Source organism: Gossypium raimondii, chromosome 13 (assembly GCF_025698545.1).
Source record: "Gossypium raimondii isolate GPD5lz chromosome 13, ASM2569854v1, whole genome shotgun sequence".
Taxonomy (NCBI): domain Eukaryota; kingdom Viridiplantae; phylum Streptophyta; class Magnoliopsida; order Malvales; family Malvaceae; genus Gossypium; species Gossypium raimondii.
The window spans coordinates 50,782,506-50,804,404 of NC_068577.1; the positions used below are offsets into that span (position 1 = coordinate 50,782,506).

At 34.1% G+C, this 21,899-nt stretch overlaps 1 protein-coding gene and 2 long non-coding RNA genes across 5 annotated transcripts in view; 1 reads left to right on the forward strand and 2 right to left on the reverse strand.

Annotated features, from left to right (window-relative positions):
- LOC105782479 (caffeic acid 3-O-methyltransferase) overlaps nt 1–21,899 on the reverse strand; it is a 46,509-nt gene that overhangs the window by 16,181 nt on the left and 8,429 nt on the right. For all 3 annotated transcript variants that reach the window (XM_012607237.2, XM_052626284.1, XM_052626285.1), the window contains one exon: nt 1,973–2,400. In XM_012607237.2, coding sequence (XP_012462691.1) covers nt 1,973–2,376 — 404 coding nt within the window. In that variant the 5' untranslated portion in view covers nt 2,377–2,400. The remainder of the gene's footprint in view (nt 1–1,972; nt 2,401–21,899) is intronic.
- On the forward strand, nt 2,198–5,976 carry LOC105781198 (uncharacterized). Its single transcript, XR_008192702.1, has 4 exons — nt 2,198–2,327; nt 3,989–4,701; nt 4,778–4,862; nt 4,963–5,976. It is a non-coding gene; the product is annotated as an uncharacterized LOC105781198 (long non-coding RNA).
- Nucleotides 6,034–9,135, reverse strand: LOC128035986 (uncharacterized). Its single transcript, XR_008192703.1, has 3 exons — nt 7,678–9,135; nt 6,887–7,604; nt 6,034–6,789 (listed from the first exon to the last, which is right to left on the reverse strand). It is a non-coding gene; the product is annotated as an uncharacterized LOC128035986 (long non-coding RNA).

The following is a 21,899-nucleotide window of genomic DNA, read 5'->3' on the forward strand; positions in this document are numbered from 1 at the left end:
TACACTAGACATGAAACTTGCCTTATTTGTTGCATGTTTGACCAAAATATCTTAATGATTTGCTCATCTCTTTTTGAGGATTTTGTGCAGCCAATCTTGTGTTTATTACTAGAGAAGAGATTGAAGCAAGCAATATTACTTTTCAAGGATTCTTATGTAATCTATTTACCTTTTATGTTGAGATATGCTATCTAAGAAGATATAGGTTGACTTTATGATCTTTTGTATGCTTATATTAAGGAAGATCAAGCTGGATTGAAGCTTACCTTGTGAAGATGGATGTGACAAGTTGTGCTAAATAAGCTGACTAGCACATGGTAGTGCCTAGTGCAAACTTCCACTAAGGCAATGAAGTTACTTTCCATAATTGAGTTGCCAATTTAATGAAGCAAAATCTTTAGATTAGTGAATGTGCTGATATGTTGAAGATGTTATGGTCCATCTATGGAAAGCAATATGTGGCTATTGAAGATTGGATTAGATTCGAGTGAATCAATTCAACCCGTGTTATGTTGAGAATTGATTGAGATCTTGCTACTGATTTTAAAAGACCACATCTTTATTAGATTATGCTTTTATTAGTATCTTATGTAATTGCTATTTTTAAGGGTTTGCTTTTTATTAATTTAATTTCAATGTTAGTAAGTTGAATCCTATATGTTTTTGAGGCTTGTCTAAGTTTAGTAGGGAGCTTTATTGAGAGCATTTTGTTTTGTTCATTGTGGAGATATTTTGAGAGAGTGCAATTGAATTGCAAAACCATTAGAGTTTACAATCTAAATTCTCAATGGGAGAATTTAGAGGTAAGTGTTCTAAACTTTAGGTACAAAGGTGAGATATCTATACTTGGGAGTGATAAAGTGTGACTAACTAAGTTAGGCTTCGCAGACATAGGGAAACCGAACTGCCTAAACAAACATTTGTGTTATTTGTTTTTTTTTACACAAATTTCGTAGTCCCAAGCCGTAGTAGTCACTATCATCAAGCACTTTCATTCAACTATGATAGTTCAAGCAATTAACGACTTTATGTGGTAACAATTATTTTATTTAAAAACTATATAAAAGTATGAAAAAATAAAAAAAATCCATAAAAAAATTGTAGTAGTCATTTAATAAAAAGGTATACTAATTATTTCCTAATCAACTAAGTACTTGGTTAGCTCGTGACATCAACTTAATCGAGATTTTAAAATAGTATAGATATTCATTATCACATTTTAAAATAGGACAAATAATATAAAAGATAACAATTGAATGAATCAGCTGTGTAAAACTAAATAATTATTATACACTTTTAAAACTTTTTGTATGATTAATGTCCTAACAATCTAACAATTGAATACATCACTATAATCGTAATATTGAATTGACCAATATTTTATCATATTAAATAAAGATAATATTCTTATTAATATATATATTTAATGGCAGAAAATTATTGGTAAAAATATATTCCTAGCCCTCTAAATTTTGGTTTTGAAAAATTAGGCACTTTAAAAATCCAGAGTAATTTAATCCTTGTAATTTTTAAAGTGAGTACTTAAAGATAATTAGTCACCATTATTATTATTTTTCATCAATTGTATATAATTTTAATTAATACAATAACAAATCAAACCTCAATATTTACATGATTTTTTTAGTCCAGCAATATCTACATTACTAATATTAAGAAATCAGTATTACTATAGCAATATTTATTAGCCTTCAATATTTACATTTACATGTCTTTGTTTTGGTCAAGCAATATTTATATGTATAGTATTAACAAATTAACCTTTCAATATTTACAAATTTATTATTATATCATTATTTATTTATAATTAATGAAAAATATTAATTATAATGATTAATTATCTTTAGTTATTTTTTTGAAATGGACTAGGATTATGTTAGTTTAATATTTTTGAAAGGGACGAAAGAGGTGACCAGAAATATGATATAAAGAGTCACAGGAAAAGAAGGCTAACCAACACTCCATCATATGTCTATCCATAGTCAAATGCAGCATTGGAACTAAGGAAATTCCATCTTCATTTTGAGCAAAGTATCTGCCGATAGAAGCAATACCATATACTCTCGTCGTGTTTCCGTCTTCATCAGTAACAAGCTTGCAATCCAAGACCGAATGGGCCGTCAGAAATCGAAGTATACGATCGATGATTTCGGGAGCCTTAGAGTTCTTAGCTGGAAGTTTGGAGACAATCTCAGCAGCAGAAACCATGGAACCTGGACCCGATTTCGCTATAATCTCGAATAAATCAAGATCAACGGCGGCTTTCAAAGCAAAAGGAAGCACTGTTGAAGTAGCGTATTGAATTGCCCGTAAGCAATCTTCCTCTTCCTTTGTTGTACTTTGTTGTGAACTCATCATCCTGACTTTTAGTTTCCCGTAATTCTGGGTTTGGGTAAGAATTTGCAGAAAGTTTAATCAAATGCACAGAAATTTATGAATAGGCAGTTCTAAAACGACATTTATAACAGTGGCAAACGTTTATTTTTTTCTGACTTATATGGAGCCCATATCATAAAAGTCCAAGATTGGGATTTGGAATAATTTATTAAAACGAAAGAAGAAAATCTTATCTTTCATCTTCTTAATTCACGGATCCAATTTTTATTCATATTTTCTTGTGGAACAACTTGTTTTTCCTTGATCAATTCTTATTTAATATGCAGGGCTACAGCATGCATTGACCTCAAAATGTTGAATAACATCAACCTCACATATATATATAATTACATATTATTATTTATGATGTTAATCCAAATTAAATTATTAAATAAATTATAGGTTAATTATACGTAGATGCTCTAGTAACTAATTTCTATTTAATAATTGACTCATTAAAATTCAGAATAATATACAAAAAATATATAGTAGGGTTATGATCTCAAATTACACATACGTAACTTTTTTACATCTTATATTCGAATAGAGAGAGTCAAAGACACAAGATTTCAAGATATCAATAAATTCAAGTATGCTTCCACGCCTAGTTTTGTTATTAATAATTTGACATGACATATTCTAATTTATTAAAATTTATATTAATTTTTACCGTTTCAACAAGGGTATAAAAGTCATGTCGATTCATTAGAACTAAATTAATTTTTAATTATTTACTTTTGAAATTATTCGATCTTAAGTTTAAGATTTCGATATGGTGTTTCAATTAATATATGTTAAGTTTTAGGTTTTGATTATTAATGAATTCAGTTTTTAGAATTTTTTATGTATTAATAATGTTTTTTAAGAATAAAATTCTGTTGAAGAAATCAGTATAACGATTTTAAGAGGAAAAAAAAAGTTATTGTGATTTTGGCAAGAGTGTGACGGAAAAGAAAATTTTTTGGTTAAGTATGGGGCAAATTACCAATAAAAGCTCATTTATTTTTAAAATTACCGAAATGGGCCAGGTCCTAAATTAATTACCGGTTTCCCAAAACGCGTTCACGTCAGCGCGATATCAGGGGATAAAGCAGGAAAACGCTTCCTCAAGGAAGCGCTTTATCCACATGGACAGAAAACGCGTCCTTGAGGGCGCGCTTTGTGTCCACGTGGAAAAAGCGCTTCCTTGTGGAAGCATTTTCCCCGTGTATGAACAGTACCAACGGCTATTTTTTTGACTGTTGGTAACCCCCCAATGGTCAAAAAAAAAAAACTATAAAATCTCCCCCTTTCATTTTTCACACTTAAATCCTTTCCATCTTCAATCTTTCAATATTCTCTCAAATTTCTCCCAAAGCTCTCTTTATTTTTTTTCAAAAAAGTTCTAATTTTATTTTTTTGAATTTATTTTTTTAAATAAAAAAAATTTGATCGTGTTAGCAATGGCCGGAGAATTAATTCGTTTCGATGATAAACACATATCTGTCGAACAAATGAAAATGGTAAGTGTTAAATTTAATTTTTAAATATTTTTTAAGTTTTTTTTTATTTATGCAATTTTAAATGATTTTTATTTTATTATTTCTTATAAAAGTCTGTAGATCGGATATTGCAATGCTATATCCATAATATGCCTGGTCCTCTATCACCGTTGATAGAGAATTACCTGCGGGAAGCGGGTTTTTGGCATGTGGCGACGATAGGCCGGGGGTGCAAGTTGGACCCGAAACTCATTAGTCCGTTGATGAAGAAGTGGAGACCCGAGACACATATGTTCCATCTTCCATGTTGAGAGTGTACTATCACTTTGGAAGAAATGAATTTGCAATTTGGATTGCCGGTGGACGGGTACGCAGTCATTGGGTCCGTTCAATCTGGTGATTGGGGAGCGGTATGCTACGAGCTTTTGGGTGCTATTCCGGATAATATTAACGGAGGTCAAATCGAGATGGGCTGGTTACGAGACACATTCCCAGAGCTAGATGATGATTCTACCGAACTAGAAAGAATATGATATGCTCGGGCATACATTCTTGAGATAATTAGAGGTTATCTGATGCCGGAGTTGCCACGAAACCTTGTACATCTGAGATGGCTGCTGAAACTCGTTGATTTTAGAGCAACTGGTGAATTTAGTTGGGGGTCTGCCGTGTTGGCAACATTGTACCGGGAGATGTGAGGGGCGACACGACCGAATAAAGAAAAAATCGGAGGTTGCCTATCATTACTGCAATAATGGGCACGATTTCGCTTTTCATTTTTACGTCCTCGAGTGGACCACCCATATACATTCCCACTCATAATGAGGTAAATTTTATATTAGATTTTACAATTATTACGTAAATTTAAAATATAATCGTATGCTAAAAATTTATTTAATTAGGTGGAACTATTCGGCAAGTTATGTTGGATTGCCTACCTCTCTTGAAGATATACGGCTTCTATTAGACCAACGGTCGGAAGCACAAGTAAGTATTAAATAAAATAGATATACATAATGAGATAATCGATTCGTATTTAGTATTTAGTATTATGTATATAACTAATATTTCCATCATGTTCATATAGTTTCAATGGACACCATACGAGGATCTGGAAATTCGGGCAGTAATTCAAGATGAATTCTTTCAAAATCCGAACATTTGGCATGTGAAGGTCCCATTGGTCAACTATGCTATCGTGGAGATACACCAGTCAGACAGAGTATTATGGTAATTTAGATTCCGACAACCGATTCCTGTGGCACCTAAGGTGTTGGATGATCATCACAGAATCGACTTACAACAATTGCATACGGATTGGTCGAGATTTTGGTCACACTATATCTAAATGTGAGAATATCGGTATAATTATATACCTACTCGGGAATTGATCATTGTTCTAGAGTTAGCGTGCGTGCTGGAATACATGCCATGGTTTAAGATCCATGGCAAGCCATATTTATTGTCGGAAAAGGAGAGGCGACGGCAATTGCGTGTCCAAAAGGAACGACGTGGCCCTTTCAATCCAAGAAGAAGGGACGACGACGCAGGCCCATCACAATCACTCGGCCCAGCAACAACACCTACACAGTCATTGGGCCCAACACTTTAACCGACGACACCCACAGCACAGCCTTTTTCAAATAATGTCAGGTGTGTCTCCTAGTCCTTTTATGTATCCTAACCCTTATATGTTTCCTTTTTCTAGTCCTATGGCAGGTTAGAATGCATGGCCCGGTTCATCTGCATTTTTGATTACTCCGAGTGGACCATCGATCTATATGCCGTCGTCGCACGAGGGATCGCACGAGGGGCCATCGGGGAGCTCTTATTTTTACCAATCCCCATCACCTTTATCCTCCCAACACCGACAACCAGATCCCTACCGGAGGAATCAGAATCCCTACTGGAGCAACCACAACCCCCGCCGAAAGCTGGACAAAGGAGGAATCCAGCGCGTAACCGTCGACGACCTCCATGTGACACTGAATCTGGCGGCCACGAACATTAATTTTTATTTTAATATATTTGTACAAACATTTTGAATATTTTTATATTATTTCATGTAATAAAATAAAAGGAAATATTTTGAATATTTTTATATTATTTCATTTAATAAAATATAAATAATACAACATAGTTTTTTTACAACAACTATCAACTATTGCGATTTGGACATGATCTACTTGTATGGCCTAGGTTCCTACACCATCCACACAACTTCTGTTGATTGGCTGTTTCTCGGATATCCATATTGTTATGTATTCTAGTCGAGCAAGGTCGACCATTTGGTTTGCGACGCAATTTTCTATCCAGTAACAGCTTAAAGGGAGCAAGCGATACAGATGGCCACTTACGTTCATCTGAGACCAGTGCGAATACGTGTCTTCAGATGTTCTACATGTATTCTAATTTGTACACTTCGTCGACATAGCTCATGGGATCCAGACGGAGATTCTGACAAGCTGCAATTATATGAGTGCATGGATAACGAAGTGCATCAAACATCCCACAGTTGCAAGTCCTATTTCTCACGTGTACACGATATTACCCGCCAGTAATACCTTGGTGCGGTCTGTCAAACTCCGTCAAACAAAACCATAGGTTGTCTCAATCGTGACACACTGTATGCATGGTGTTCGCCCGCGCCTTCGCCTTATTAATTTCTTGCAATACCTTCCTACACCATACATAGCCTCCCTGCATTTGACCTGCATAACTCGCTGCTAGCTTTGGAAATAGCACCGCTAAACGAAAATATGTCTCTCGCACAACCGGTGTTATCGGTAAATAGTGCGTATGCTTGTGTGCGCTTGTTCGAAAGGTATGTTACAGAGGTAGTCCGCGCATTCGTCGTTAACTGAACGCAAAACTGCCAACATCTCATGAAAATGGTCTTTACTTATTTCATACCCTGCCAATATAAGTTCATAGCAAATATTACATACCACTCTTTCATTTATAATAAATTCAAAATGAAAAACGAAATTATATTAATAGAGACTAAATACCCATATTGGTCACTTGTCGTCATTCACTTTTAGACGGATATTGCCTGTAGTCGTTGGAAGCAACGTGCCTTAGGCAATACCGATGGTGTGTGCGCTGACATAGGCTTCTCTGTCGCTCAATTGCAGCTAGTATTTCGATGCCCCGATCCGAAATAACGCAAATATCAAGTTGGGGGCACACATGCCTCCTTAACCTAGATAGAAAAAAATCTCAATCATCAGCTGACTCCCCAGGTGTATTGTATTGGAAGAATTCTCCCACTGCCATATTGTGTCACTGCAAGCAATAGCCGATGGGTATATCTACCAAACATAAAGGTACCGTTAATTTGTACCAATGGCTTGCAGTATAGAAATGTGTCTCGGTATTGCTTAAAAGTCCAGAACAGACATTTGAACACTTGGCATCCACATAGCAATCGGTTGTTCTAGTACGCATGTTCCGTTTCAAGGGCTGTTATGCAACTTGGGACGTATCTCTCTAGAACTTGACACAACTGCCATATTTCATTATATGAAGCGTCCCACCCACTATGCATCTTCTTCAATGCCTTCTGCTTAGCTATCCAAACCTTGCGGTAAGAGGGCGTGTACTCCATTTGGCTACGAATATTGGCAATTAAGGCCGGCACTGAAACCCTAGGATCTGCCTTCACCGTGGGCAGTATTAAGCTAGCTAACATAGCAGAATCCATCTTGGAATGATCTTGTAAAATACCTGTCAACGAAGTACGTTAAATAATGCAACATTACATAATAACAGTATTATTCAAAAACCCTAAATATTGTACCTGTAGTACATTTATGTGGACCTTTATACTTTTTTTATCTCCCACAACCCTGTCCTTTTCCTCAATGAGGCATAGATTTTCCATGAACATATACCATCTTGCACTGCACACTTCGCCTTAAACTTATCAGATTTGGATTTAACCACATGGTAGTTAACACCGTTATTGATGCTATGTTATTTCAATACACCAAGAAAACTATCCTTATTGGAATACTCCTTACCAACTTCAAATTCACCCAAATCTAATAATGAACTTGTATGATCACGTATTCTGTGTGGTAGATCTGGAAACTCCAACGCATCATCTGCAGATAGATTGACATTATGCATGTGGGCTAGATGCGAGTATGCCCTGAATCATGGATCTTCTTCTTCATCTCAACATCTTCAGGTTCGGTTGGAATAGGCTCTAGTTTAGAAAATAATGTAACTTCTGCACCATCTGGGCCGGGCTCTCTAGGTGGATCCACATCGGACTCATCTTCTAACCCACCATCATTTGCAACGTACGAGGTCCCCTCACTGGTGGACGTCGTAGGGAATACATCATCCCTTCTTCTTGGCATTTCATAACATCCCTAATTGGATGTAGATTGCCAACCACTAGAAGTTGATGTCGTTCCGTAGTACATATTTCCAGCATCAAACATCGACCCACCGAGGTTCATGTCCCATCCACTGACGGAGTGTCGTGCAAGGGTTGTGTATTCTATACCGTTACCAAACACGGGTGGTTCCGTGTTTTGTAACCCACTAATGGAGTGTTGGGAAGGGATCGTGTAATCCTCTCGAACAACAGTCGCAAATGCATCATTTGGCGATGCAAATTGTACATATAACTCAATATATGGTGCTCCACTAGCGAGATGAGTCTGCACCATTGCCTTCAAGCTACAACCACCTTTGATGTCAAACGAGTCATATGTCACCAGATCAACAGAAGTACAAAATCGATACCTAATAGACAAAACTTTCATTGGCGTCATTCCGAATATTTTATGCCTAATTCTTTTACGAAGTTCTGTCAAATGTATATTTTGGTTAAACACCAGTCGCACTGTATTCTCTGATAAAAAAACAACACCGTTCTCGGTGTGACGAACCTCACCATCATAGTAAATAACAACACTAATACATTCACTCATCTTTAATTTCTATCCTTCTTAGCCTCTCTAATTTTTTTTGCTGTAATTTATGCAACCTGAGAAAAAAATTGCCTCATTTATAGCCTTAGGCCAAATAGAAACTACTGTAGTAAAAGAGCTTCTTTCAGTACTTTTGCTGACATTGCATCCTGCTTGAAGCGTTTTTGACACTATTTGCTCAGAAACATCTTCTCAAAATTATTTTTTCAGAAACTACTGTAGCAAAAGAGCGTTTACGTGAGAGCTTCTTTCAGTACTTTTGCTAACACTGCATCCTAGTTAAAGCGTTTTTGACACTATTTGCTCAGAAACGTCTTCTCAAAATTATTTTTTCAAAAACTACTGTAGCAAAAGAGCGTCCACATGGGAGATTTTTTAAATTAACAAATAATTTAATTAAGTAACCCTAAACCCCAAACCCTAATTTATTTGATTTTTCTTTAAAAACCCAAAACACTAAATCCTAATCTAATTTTTTTTAAAATTTATAATTAATTTACTCAAGTAACCCCAAACCCTAATTTATTTGATTTTTCCTTAAAACCATAAACACTAAACCCCAATCTAATTTTTTAAAATTTATAATTAACCTAAACCCTAAACCCTTATTTAATTTTTTCCTTAAAACCTTAAAATTTAAAAACCTTAAAACCCCAAAACCGTAACCTTAATTGTAGAAAACCCTAACCATAAAAAATGGAAAAAATACTTCCTCAAGGAAGCGCTTTGTCCACGTGGACACAAAGCGCGCCCTCAAGGACGCGTTTTCTGTCCATGTGGACAAAGCGCTTCCTTGAGGAAGCGTTTTCTTGCTTTATCCCCTGACATCGCGCTGACATGGAGCGTTTTGGGGGAAATTAGTCCATTCCGGTAATTAATTTAGAACCTGGTTCATTTCGGTAATTTTAAAAATAAAGGGGCTTTTATTAGTAATTTGCCCTAAGTATGGTTTTCTTTTTGTGATTAAAAAAGAATCCCAATTCATCGCCCAATGTTGACCAAAATCTGTCAAAGTTTTGAAGTTTTTCTTTTTTTATTGAAGCAAGTTTGTTTTAGGAATAAGTGTTTTGCCGGTCGAAATTAGTCTGTCCTTTCACTAATCGAAATTAGGTTGCAGAATTTATTGTTTTGAGTTATTTTGTAAATTATAGTACAATCAAAATTTTTAATTTTCATCTTTGGTATGTTTGTATATACTTTTTTTTAAATAAGAATAATAATTAATACATTATTGATGGAGTTTTTAGACTTTACAAGTAAGTTTAAGGGTTGATAATTATCCTATAAAGGTATAGTACACCACCAGTAGAGGTGATCATGGCAGCCCGGCCCGACGGTCCACCCGAAAAATGGGAGGGTTGGGGTAAAAATATAGGCCCAAAATATGGGTTTGGCAAAAAAAGGCCCGTTTAGAAAATGGGTCGAGCCTCAGGTAAAACTTTTTTAGCCCGGGCTCGGCCCAGCCCGGCCTGAATTATATATTAAATATATATTTTTTATTTTTAATCAAATATACTTTTGTTTTATTATAAATTTGGTTATTATTTTAGTTCTAATTTTTTTCAATTTTAATATAACCACTTTTTATTATATTTTCAATTTGTGTATTGTTTTAAGAATTGTTTTAGTCTAAATTTTTATTTGTTTTTTGTTTTAATATTTGTTTTAAAATTTTTTATTTAATGAAATAAGCTAAAAAAATTTAATATGGGTCGGGCCGGGTTCGGGCCGGGCTTGGACAAATTTTTAGGCCCATATTTCGGGCCAAGTCGGGCCCAGACTTAGAAAATGGGCCTAAAATTTTGTCCGAGCTCGGCCCGAACTCGGCCCGGCCCATGATCATCTCTAATCACCAATGTATCAAATACTAACTCTTTAAAATAACTTAGTTGAAATAATAAGTTGCCAAGATGACCTCTGTTGTTAAAATTATTTTGTTTAAAATATTAAGAATTGTGTACATGTAACTTAAGTCATGTTAATATTGATCGGTCCAAACGAAGGTTAATATTTAACAAAATTATATGTACAACTATGATAATAAACATGTCATGATTATTCGATTTTACATGTGAGTAATAAATCAACCTAAAGGAAGAATTATTGTTTGACGTGTTTTTATTGTCGTTGTTTAATTACTACAACAAGATATTACTTACAAGTTAATATTTTTTCCAAAAATGAAATGTTAATGGAGTGTCCGGTATCTTGAAATGAGATTTACCTTTATTTGAATTTATTATTTTGGTTTATATTTGAAGTCTTATGTGAGGTTGTTTTGTTTGATTCAACTACTTTTATATCTAACAACATCATTACATGGATTGATTATATTTTATATGTTAAATGGCACAAACTTCAAGTCAAGGCAAGAGAATCTTATGATAGTTCTCATACTCGTAGATCTCAACATTGCATTAAGGGTTGATTCTCCTCCAGGACTTACAGAGAAGAGTACCTCTAATCAAAAGAAGGAGATGAAAATGTGCGGGAGATCAAATCGCATGTGTATGATGACCTTGAAGAAAGCCATTGCAAAATTAATGGATTATGTTATTCGGAATACCTTTCCGATATAATAGTAAAATTTTGAGTTGATAAAGTTATATGGTGATATGTGATTATAAGGTAAATAGTTTATATACATGTGGTCTAAGTGGGAGATTGTTGGATAATATCGACATCACATATATATATATAATAAGAAACTTTTTATTATTTTCTATCATAAAAGGTTAGCCCAAACTGAAAGGGATCTAGTATGCTTAAGACTTATTGAGCTTTATTTATTAAATTATGTGTCAAATATGCATAGATACTCTATGTAACACCCCTCGCCTGACCCAATCATCAGGTTTGAGCTACAAGATGTCACATTTGTTTTCGAAGCAACTACAGTCAAATACGCAATAAATAATCATTTACATAAGCAAACTAAGTGTCAATCACATCTAAAACATGTTACACAATCAATTTCGTGTCTTAATCGAGCTTACGAAAGCTCCTTTGTCAACCCAAACTTGAAATAGAACCAAATAGCAAAGTTTTAAAGTTCAGGGTTGATGTCGTGATGTCATCTCCTCCAAGTCATGACATCGCCAAAATAGTATGTCACATCATGGCGTCAGGCCACTCGACATCGCGGCAGCACTTACTGTCAGTCGACATTGCGACGAGAAAAGATGCTTTTCAGGACAATGACCCTGTTTATGGTAAAAATGAATCATTTGGTACCTATTTCAAAGTTCCAAATGAATCATTTGGACAAGGACCCTATTTATGGTATAGGCTTGACAACTGATCAACTGCAATTTGTTGTAGCAGATTAACTCCAATCCGGTCTGGACTGTGAGGTCTAGTTAGTTTAGTGGAAGATCAATAGGTCCTGCTAGGTTAGTGACTAGTTGGTTGAATAGAACCCGAAATAGGAATTAGTTATAACCACCGAAGCGAGTTACTCTCCCATGCTTAGATTTGATTGAGTGAACATATTAGTTCTCGAATTTTATTCTTTTATGTGATTTTATTTATTTTCTTATAAAATCCAATTCTTTTCCTTTTATGTTTTATCGTACTATAACTTATTTAAATTACTAATTAGATCTATTAACATTTAGGTTATTATTAATTTAGTACTCGCCTTCCTTAGGTACGATCCCCGAATTACTCACATATTTCATTGTAAAAACTATATTCCAACCTGACCCGTATATTTGCGAACATCGCCTCAATTCCATATATTTTGTAGCAATATTCATACTATTGACGTTAGTATGTCGGGAGGCGGTCAAGTTGTTGGTGACGTTGTCGAGGAGGCAATGCTACTGAATTAATTTTAATTTTTGCATGTAATAGAATAATTAGGAACATTTTAAAATATAGATACGATTTTTATTTTCTTTTATTAACTAACATCATTATTTTTCTTTGTGGTTTCAGTGTATGACTTGAAGTAGGGGCACATCTATAAAGCCGCCCATTGATCCAGAAACAATAACTCATAAAAATCATCGACGGCAACAACAGCAACAGGTGCAAAATAACCCACTTGCTGCGGGCAACCCACCATGAGAAAACTCACTGTTCGATGACCTTGACAAAGCTAACATGCAAGATCTACCACCACCACCACAACTATCGTTAAACCGATGGGGGAGAAGAATGAACTTTAAAAGAATATGCGCTACCAAATCTGGATTTGGTACAAGGTAGCATTACAAGGCTAGCTATTACAACAAATAATTTTGAGATCAAGCTGGCCATAATCCAAATGATCCAGAACAATTTGCAGTTTGGAGGAACCATGACGGATGACCCAAACCAACACTTAAAACGATTTTTCCAACTTTGTAATAAATTTAAATCTAACGGGGTCACTAATGATGTTATTCGTCTTCTGTTGTTCCCCTTCTCCTTAATCAATAACGTTTTTTCTTGGTTAGAATTACAAGCACCAGGATCTATCACAACATGGAACGAACTTGCGAAGAAGTTTCTACACAAGTTCTTCCTATTAGCAAAATGGTCCAACTCAAGAGAAAGATTGCCACATTTAAACAACTAGAAGGAGAAAGCTTTCAGGAAGCCTGGAAGTGATTTAAGATGTTAATACAAAGATGTTCATAGATGTTTTATAATGGGTTCGATGCACACGCGCGATCAAGACTAGATGGAGCCGTAAGAGGAGCCTCAATGAACCAAACATACGAGGTTGTGTATAATCTTATAGAGAACATGGCGATGAATTACTGCTAGTGGTCGAACGAAAGGTTTTCTTCTGAACAAATTCAATCTATAGTGAAATCTATCTAGGAGTATGACAAGTATCAACATATTCTGGACAGACTTAACCGAATAGAGTCCACATCTAACGCATCTTCAATATTTGGCAGTTATAAACCTTTTCTCTAATATTTTAATAACCCAACTAAGAATGTGAATTACATAGGGAATAGGGATGGAAATCTCTATTCAAATACATTTAATCTTGACTAGAGAGATCACCCAAACCTGAGATGGGGCGAAAATCAAGGAGGAGGTAATAGTTCTAACCCTATTAAAAATACTACTTACCAAACTCTATATTTACAGAAACATCTAGAAAAGACCAACCCAAACGACCATACTATATGTGGTCAACGAATGGATCGAATCGAAGAAGAGATACAGTCAATGAGGATCAAAGTAAAACAGGAACAGTTTGAGTTCACCCAAACACTAAGACGTTGATTAAACTTAAAGACTGAATGAGCCAATTGATGAACATGATGGGAGATGTTAGAAATCAAATTGGCACCGGGATCCCAACTAATACCAAGAATAATTCTCGGAGAGAATGGAAGGAACATGTGAAGGCAATCGTGCTCTACTCGGGTAAAGTACTAAATAGTTTAGAGTACCCAACTCAAGAGGAGGACGAAGAGGATGCCAATGATCTTCAAAAAGAAGCCCTTCGAAATAATGATGCTGAACCTGAACCAGAGAAGGTAATCTACCCAGCAACTGAGCCAATAAATGAGCCGAACAGAGAACCCACACCAACCACGGTATCATTCCCCTCACGGTTAGAGGATAAATGGAAACTGGATGAAGCAGAATTTGTAAGTTTTCTAAGCTTATTCAAATCGTTTAATGTTAACTTACTCTTAATTGAATTAATTGAAAAACTTCTTAAATGCACTAAATATTTAAAAGAAATCACGCATCTTACAATGCGATAATTTCTAAACAAATGCCCCCAAAATTGAAAGACCCAAGGAGTTTTACAATTCTTGTAGAGATAAGGGATATTCACTTCAGTAAGACCTTATGTGATCTAGGGTCAAGTATAAATTTGATGCCCTTATCTCTATACAAGAAACTCAGGTTAGGGAACTTAAAAATATGCATATCACATTACAATTAGCCAACAGGTCTTTAGTACAACCTAAGGGAGTACTTGAAGATATGTTGGTTAAAGTGCATAACTTTATCATCCCGGTTGATTTTGTAATTCTAGATTTTAATTTTTTGACAAATAATTTAATTTTTTGACAAAAACCCCTTGTTTTAATGTGTGGGCCATCCAAGCCTAGTTAACCTAGGTATAAATACTAATTTTTCGCTAATAATCAACCTTTAATCCTCCTCCTTATTGCCCTAGTCGTTCCTCTCCTTCTCTTTCATTTTATTTTTTCCCTTTCCTCCATTGTTGTCGTCGCCTACACCTAGTTTTATAATCTCTTTCTTTTTTTTCTTTTTCTTTTTGCCACAAGATTTGTTAACATATTTTTCACCATATTGCTGTCATTTTTCCTCATTAAAATTAGCCCCAAATCTAAAATCTTGAACTCCAAGATCGATCCTGAGCATTGTCAAGAAAGTACCATTGTCGTTTCTCTCGACTAGCTTAGGAATGTCTCTTCTCTCTTGAATTTCTTAATTAATCTTGCCTATTAAAAACCTAAATTTCCAGATCTGGAATTTGGGAGATTTTAAATGATTTCAAAGGTATTTTTCTAGAATTTAATGAGATCTTAAACCGTTTTAATATTCATCCTCAATTTTGGCCACCATGGGTGGTGGTACGTGCGGCTATGTGCAAGAAAGGGGTTTTTTTTGTTTCTTGGTTCTTGCATATATTTTTCCAGCATTAATTTGAGCTCTTTAACCTTCCTAATCAGCTTTTAGACCCATTTCAATTATGAAAAAATGTGCTTGATCAATTGGCCATTTGGATCCCACAAATCGTGAAGCGTAAATGCTATTAAGGGTAACTAGTTTGTTATTTTGACAAAGTTGTTGGGTAAAAGTTATGAATTGATTAAATGAAGGAATTTAATAATTAATTAGTTACTAATTTTCCAATATATTATTGAATTAGGTGTTGACCCAAATGCCTCAAATCATCCGTAAAGGCAAAGAACGATTGTACGTACGGTTTGCATCGATACAATGTAAGGAATCTAACTAGTTTCGAATCATAAAATAGTCATAATTTCAACAATTGGTTTGAAATCATAAGTGGGTTTTTGGGGGCTGGTTTAATGGTAAATTTATCAAATTTATACTGAATTTTGGTTTAGGTTCGTTTAAGGAATTATTAAGGAAAATTGGAAGATTCGCTAGTGTGCTGTGAGGAAGCGAAAAATAAGGTGTGGGTCCTAAACTCATAAAATTGTTTGAAAATGTTAAATATCATGTTACATTTGATAAATTAGCTTTCTGATTGGATTGGCTTAATAGCCAAATTATATTTTTTTTTGTGAATGGTCGAACCAGGTATGTTTCGAGCCTTAAAAGATTAACATGTTGGCAAAATTGCTAGTTTGATAGTATGAATGTTTTATTAAGTTTGTAATTGCATATTTGAGTTATAAGATATGAGAATGTTTGACTGAATGATATGTGTTGAGATATTAAGCTTATGTATGATTTAAACGTATGAGATATTTGTTATATTGTGTACTGAAAAGGGTGCTAGTTATGCACAAAGAAAATTCGCAAAGTATGTGAAATTGAATGATATTGATTGATGCCAACACAATGGTAATTTGAATGATTGGAACACTATTTCCATTTATTGAAGGTATGTGATTTTTGAGGACATGCTAAGCATGTCAAATAAATGTGAAAAGTATTGAGATATGATTATGTATGAGATTGTGTGACGTTTAGATATGCATTGGGTTGGGTTTTTTTGGTTGACAAAGGAGTTCCATGGAGTACCGGTGGCATATTAAGTCCGCATTATTCATAGTCAATGCACTGCACTTAGAGTACCGAGGGGAATGGCGATTTATCGCATTTTTATTGGCAACTTGTCTGCACTTTTACTGGCAGAATTTTCTACATATTGTTATTGGTGGTTTTAACCACAACGGGCTTAAGCCCATAATGTTTTGGAGTTCGGATGACGGGTTATGGGGAACTCGTGGTGTGTAACGGATGGTATGGGTAGGAACCTTTTTGCATTGCATCACGTGCACAACATATTCGAATGTTGTTGATTTATGCTACTATTGTATTTTGTTGTATTGAATGGTGTCGGAATTAATGATTGTTACTCGAATGAATGATGACTGATGCTTATACACCGTTTGACATCGATATTGATAATAGTTATGTAATAATATGAAGTTCCATTGATGGTTCTGTATTCTTTTCTTAATACTAATATGTTTTACTGTATTTGATGTTTTTCTCTGTTTAAATAATTGTTTGACTCACACTAAGCTTTTCATAAGCTTACCTCCCCAATAGTGTTTAACTTTTTAGGTAAACCTCGAAATTAAGACCGAACTCAGCATTCAAAGAATCACCTTGGACCTCAGATTCTTTTTCTTAATAAGTATTATTAAGTCTTTATTGGTTTTAGTTTATAATTTTAAATTATTTCTAGTCTGTGGCTTGGTAACTTTTCTTTTAGGGATTTTTGCATGCATGAATTACTCAAGCATAATAACTGGATAATGCATGATATTGGGCTTAAGTAAAATTTGATACTATTCCCTAGTTTCCACTACATTGAAAAGGAACTATTTTTGAAAAACAAACCATAAGGCAACTAATTTTCCAAAATGACTTGAAAAATGGTTTTTTTGGTTGCATTAGTTTAACTTCGAGGTTTTTTTAAAGAAGAGCGACAAGCAAATGGTTTTTTTCCAAAACAACAATGTCAACAATAAAATGAATCCTAAGCATACATGACCTAATGAATGAATGCTTTTAAGCTAACTCAAAGTACAACTACGATTTTCTCTAAAATGAGTTTTTTTTTTTAAGTCTTAAAAAGCAACGTAAGTTAGCTTAGCCATTTCGATGGCTAATGTAGCCTTATCAATCTAGTAAAAATGTCTAGGCCAAGTTTGGGAGGTTACAAACTTTATCGATAAAATGGCAGAAAGATGACCGCTTATTCCGCCCAATCATAGACAGAAGCCCTAGATACTTTTCTGGATTCATAACCAAAAGGACATGGAAAACCTACAATACATCAAATTTGGAAGCAACTGTAGTATTTGAACAAAAAAAACACCATGAATTTATCATAATTCACAATCTGACCAGAGTAGCCATCATATTCACCCACTATAGACCAAATAACAGAAACACCAACTGAAATGGCTTTACCAAACAAAATATTGTCATCAGCGAATAAAAGATGTCCCTTTAAGCACACCATCATTTTGAGTTGTATTGAGGAGGGAAGAAAGACCCTCACTACAAATAAAAAAAGTATGGCGAGAGCAGGCAACCCTACTATAACCCTCTCCCTAGTTTAAAAGAAGAAGAACATTTCCCATTGATCGAAAATTGGCCTACTCAAGTAGGACACAAGTAAGACAATCCATAACAAGAACAATCTATCAACTATGAAATCCAAGTATAGAAAGCATACCCTCAAGAAATTTCCATTCAACATAGTCGTAGGCCTTACTCATATCTAATTTGAGTGCAAATCAGCCTACTTGCCCCACCCACCTATTTTTTGCTTGAGCGAGTGTAGGAGCTCATACACAATTAGAACATTAGCCAAAATCAAATAGTCCAAGACAATAGCACTTTGAGCGAGATCAATACATGAATCCATAACCAATTTCATATGGTTTGTCATGGCTTTTGTAACTATCTTATACAAAATATTATAGAGATTGATTGGCCAAAAATGCAAAATAGTATGTAGGTTTTAACCTTAGGATCAACACACAATATTAGTATGTTTAACCACCACCATAGACATCTGATCAATCAATATGGCTAAGCAACAATGTCAGTCCTAATAACAGACCAATAAGACTGAAAGAACAAAGCGGGAAAGCCGTTAGGCCTATAGGCCATTAAAAATTCCATACTCTTTACTGCACCCCAAATCTAATCAGCAAAAAAGTCCCGAACAAGTGAACAATTTTGGTCATAAAAAACTCAATGAGTACCAGAGGAGAACAGATGTGCAAGGTTGTTTATAGTGTGACAATAGAAAAGGTCATTGAAAACTGGATTTCCACTTCAATAATAGAATCTACATCTTCATGCCAAATCTTTTTGGATTCTTCAATACCCGATATCCAATTAGCATGTCTCTAGACAGAAGCAAACTTAAGAAAGAAAGAAATATTTGAGTTGCCATGTTGTAGCCAATTAAATCGAGTCCATTGTTCCCAATATTTTTCCTTATGATCTACAATGGAACGCAATGCCAACTTAGCATCTAGAATCTCAAACAAAACCTCAATCATGGCCTTTCATGAATACAGAGCTATTAAAGAGTCCTGTAGACAACACCTCTTGATAAATTTGCGTACACAACATGAATAATTTGTTGGATTTGGTGCACTAAGTGTAGTATATTTATTTTGTATATTTTTATTTTTCGAACAAATTTGTTTAATAATATCCATTAATTACATTAATACCCTTTGTATAATTTCTTCAATATTTTTGTATGGAAAGTAAAATGGAAGCAAATTTTGACTCATTGGTTATCTAATGTTTAACGAATAGTAAGTAGTATCACATGGTTGGATCATAATACGGAAAGTTAGCTTGTATTAGTAGATGAACCTAAACATATCCTTAGTCTAATCAGAAATGAGCAAACCAATTGAACGACTAATATGTCATCTATCAAGTCCAATTGGGGAAATGTTTTGTCTTGGGCATTAGAGCAGATGACTTCCAAAAGATCGAGACATAGATGTGATTAACTAGATTGATAGTATATCGTACATAACCCAAGTAGAATAGACCCTAAATCCATTTATGGATTTATTCACTTGTGACGTTCACAGTGTGTCATACATTAATATAAGTAAAAGCCTGAGTTTAAATAGATAATTAACCAAATGTTGGTGTGCTGGGTATATGACTTCTGCAGTATGTAGCATCATTAACAACAGTGGAATTCATAGTCCAATTAAAGGGTAAATGATATCCTCTCATCAACATTACATAATAGATGAAAAGGTAAGTGTAGCCACGAGTCATCTGTCTTTGTGATGAATGACTTAATTATTATTTGATAGTAATTGACTTTTCATGAAGGAAGATGTAATGGTTTCCATGATATAAAATAGAACATTATTGGGAGAAAAAATTTATCCCAAAGAGATTAAGAATGTCCTATAAGGGTAACACACTGATAACAATTTCATTGGACGAGCATTGGTAAAGTAACTTTCGTAATTGTATGTAATTGGGGAGAACTCAGTCACAATACTATAGTGGAATGACTTCCTAACTAAATACATATAATTAATAAGTGAAAATTTTAAACTTAATTATAAATTATTTGAACCCTAATTACATATGTCTAATCGGTCAATCCGTTAGTTCATTAAAATCATAAATAAGTTGCATATAGAACCAAATGAACATAAATGGATGAAAATGATGAAGTTTGAGAAATGGGTCACATTCACAAATGAATATGTTTCCTCCGAAAGTCTGAAATGACTTGAGAATTAATTTAAGGTTTTGAATTATTATTTAATTAATTATATAATTGAAGTTTGAAAATGAAATTAAATTAATTAGTCATTTTGAATCATTGAATATAGAAATTAAATATATTTCCTCATAATTTTTTAACGGTAAAGTTGCCGTGACTTTAATGGAATTAGAACTGTGTTGAGAAAATATTTAATTAGAAAATTAATTTATCTAATTGAACTAATTAAGTAAATAATATTTATTTTGAGAAATAAAAAACATGTATTGAATTAGATTAAATCATAAAACCCAAGAAACACATATAATTAGACTCAATACAGGAGAGACTAAATTCCTCTCATACAAGATGAGAGGAGCGACAACCCCAATAGTTTAACAAGGGTATGCTGCCTACCCCATTCTAGTTAAAGTAGAATAGTATTTTCTATTAAATAAATATTATTTGTGTTTTATTAATTCAACCAAATTCTTTTATTTCTCCCTATAAATAGATAGCACTGGTAAATTTGTTTACAGAAGTTTCATGTTTGAATATTGTTCTAAAAAAATAGTGAGAATTTATTTCCTTCGAATAAATTTTATTTTCTGGAAATTACAATTCTGCCGGTTTCTATTGAGAGAGAGAATTACTTTTCTACTGAAAGCAATAAATTTTTTCTGGTTTTGTGTTTAGTTCGTAATTGTTCGAGCTAACACTCGAGGCAATTCGTGGTACGAGAATAGTGGAGAATATCGTTCAGTTGAAAGTCAAGAACATCTAGGATCTATCTCGCACAAAGCATGAGTATTTTTCAGGAAAAAAGCTTATTCATGTAAATATCACAAACAAACTTGGTTTTCAAAATTTTATTTTTCGTTATGATAAAAAATTATTTTCTAAATCGAATTTTTCCAACATAATGCATATTATATATACATGCTATTTTGAAGGAAAATATTATTTCAAGTGAGTTTGTACTCATCACTGTTACTTTTCAAAGTTAAAAAGAGAATGGCGCATGGCTAAAATTGGAAAAGGGTTAATGTATTATTTACCCCCAAAGTTACAATATTATTTTAATATTTAAAGATTTTTTTATATCAATTTAATACTTGAAGTTTCCAAACATGAGGTACAATAAAGTCAATTCAAAATTTTAAAAAAATACAAGGCAATGGAGGAAGAATTGGCTAACTTAAGCATAGCCAATGAAGAAGAAAAACCTATTCGTGATCAAGAAGAAGAAAAGGAAAGAAGGATGAATTTAATTTGTGTTTGGTAGGAAAGGTCCTAACAGATAGTGCAATCCACTTCCCATCTATGAGATTTGTCCTTGTTGAATTATGGTACCCAATAGAACGTGTCTCTATAACAGAAATCGAAGACAAAAATGTCCTCTTTCGGTTTTATAATGAGTTGGACCTAAGGAGGGTAATGGAAGGAATGCCATGGCTCTTCAATAAACATTTAATTCTTTTCCACTAATTGGAGAAAGGGGAAGACCCAACTCAAGTATCCTTGAATTATTCGTAACTTTTGGGTACAAATTCACAATTTGCCCATTGGTTCCATGTCAGAAGGAATGGCATAACAACTGGGTAACTTCATCGGAAGGTTCTTAGAATATGATGCAATGATAATAACAAAAGGTGTGAAGAAATATTT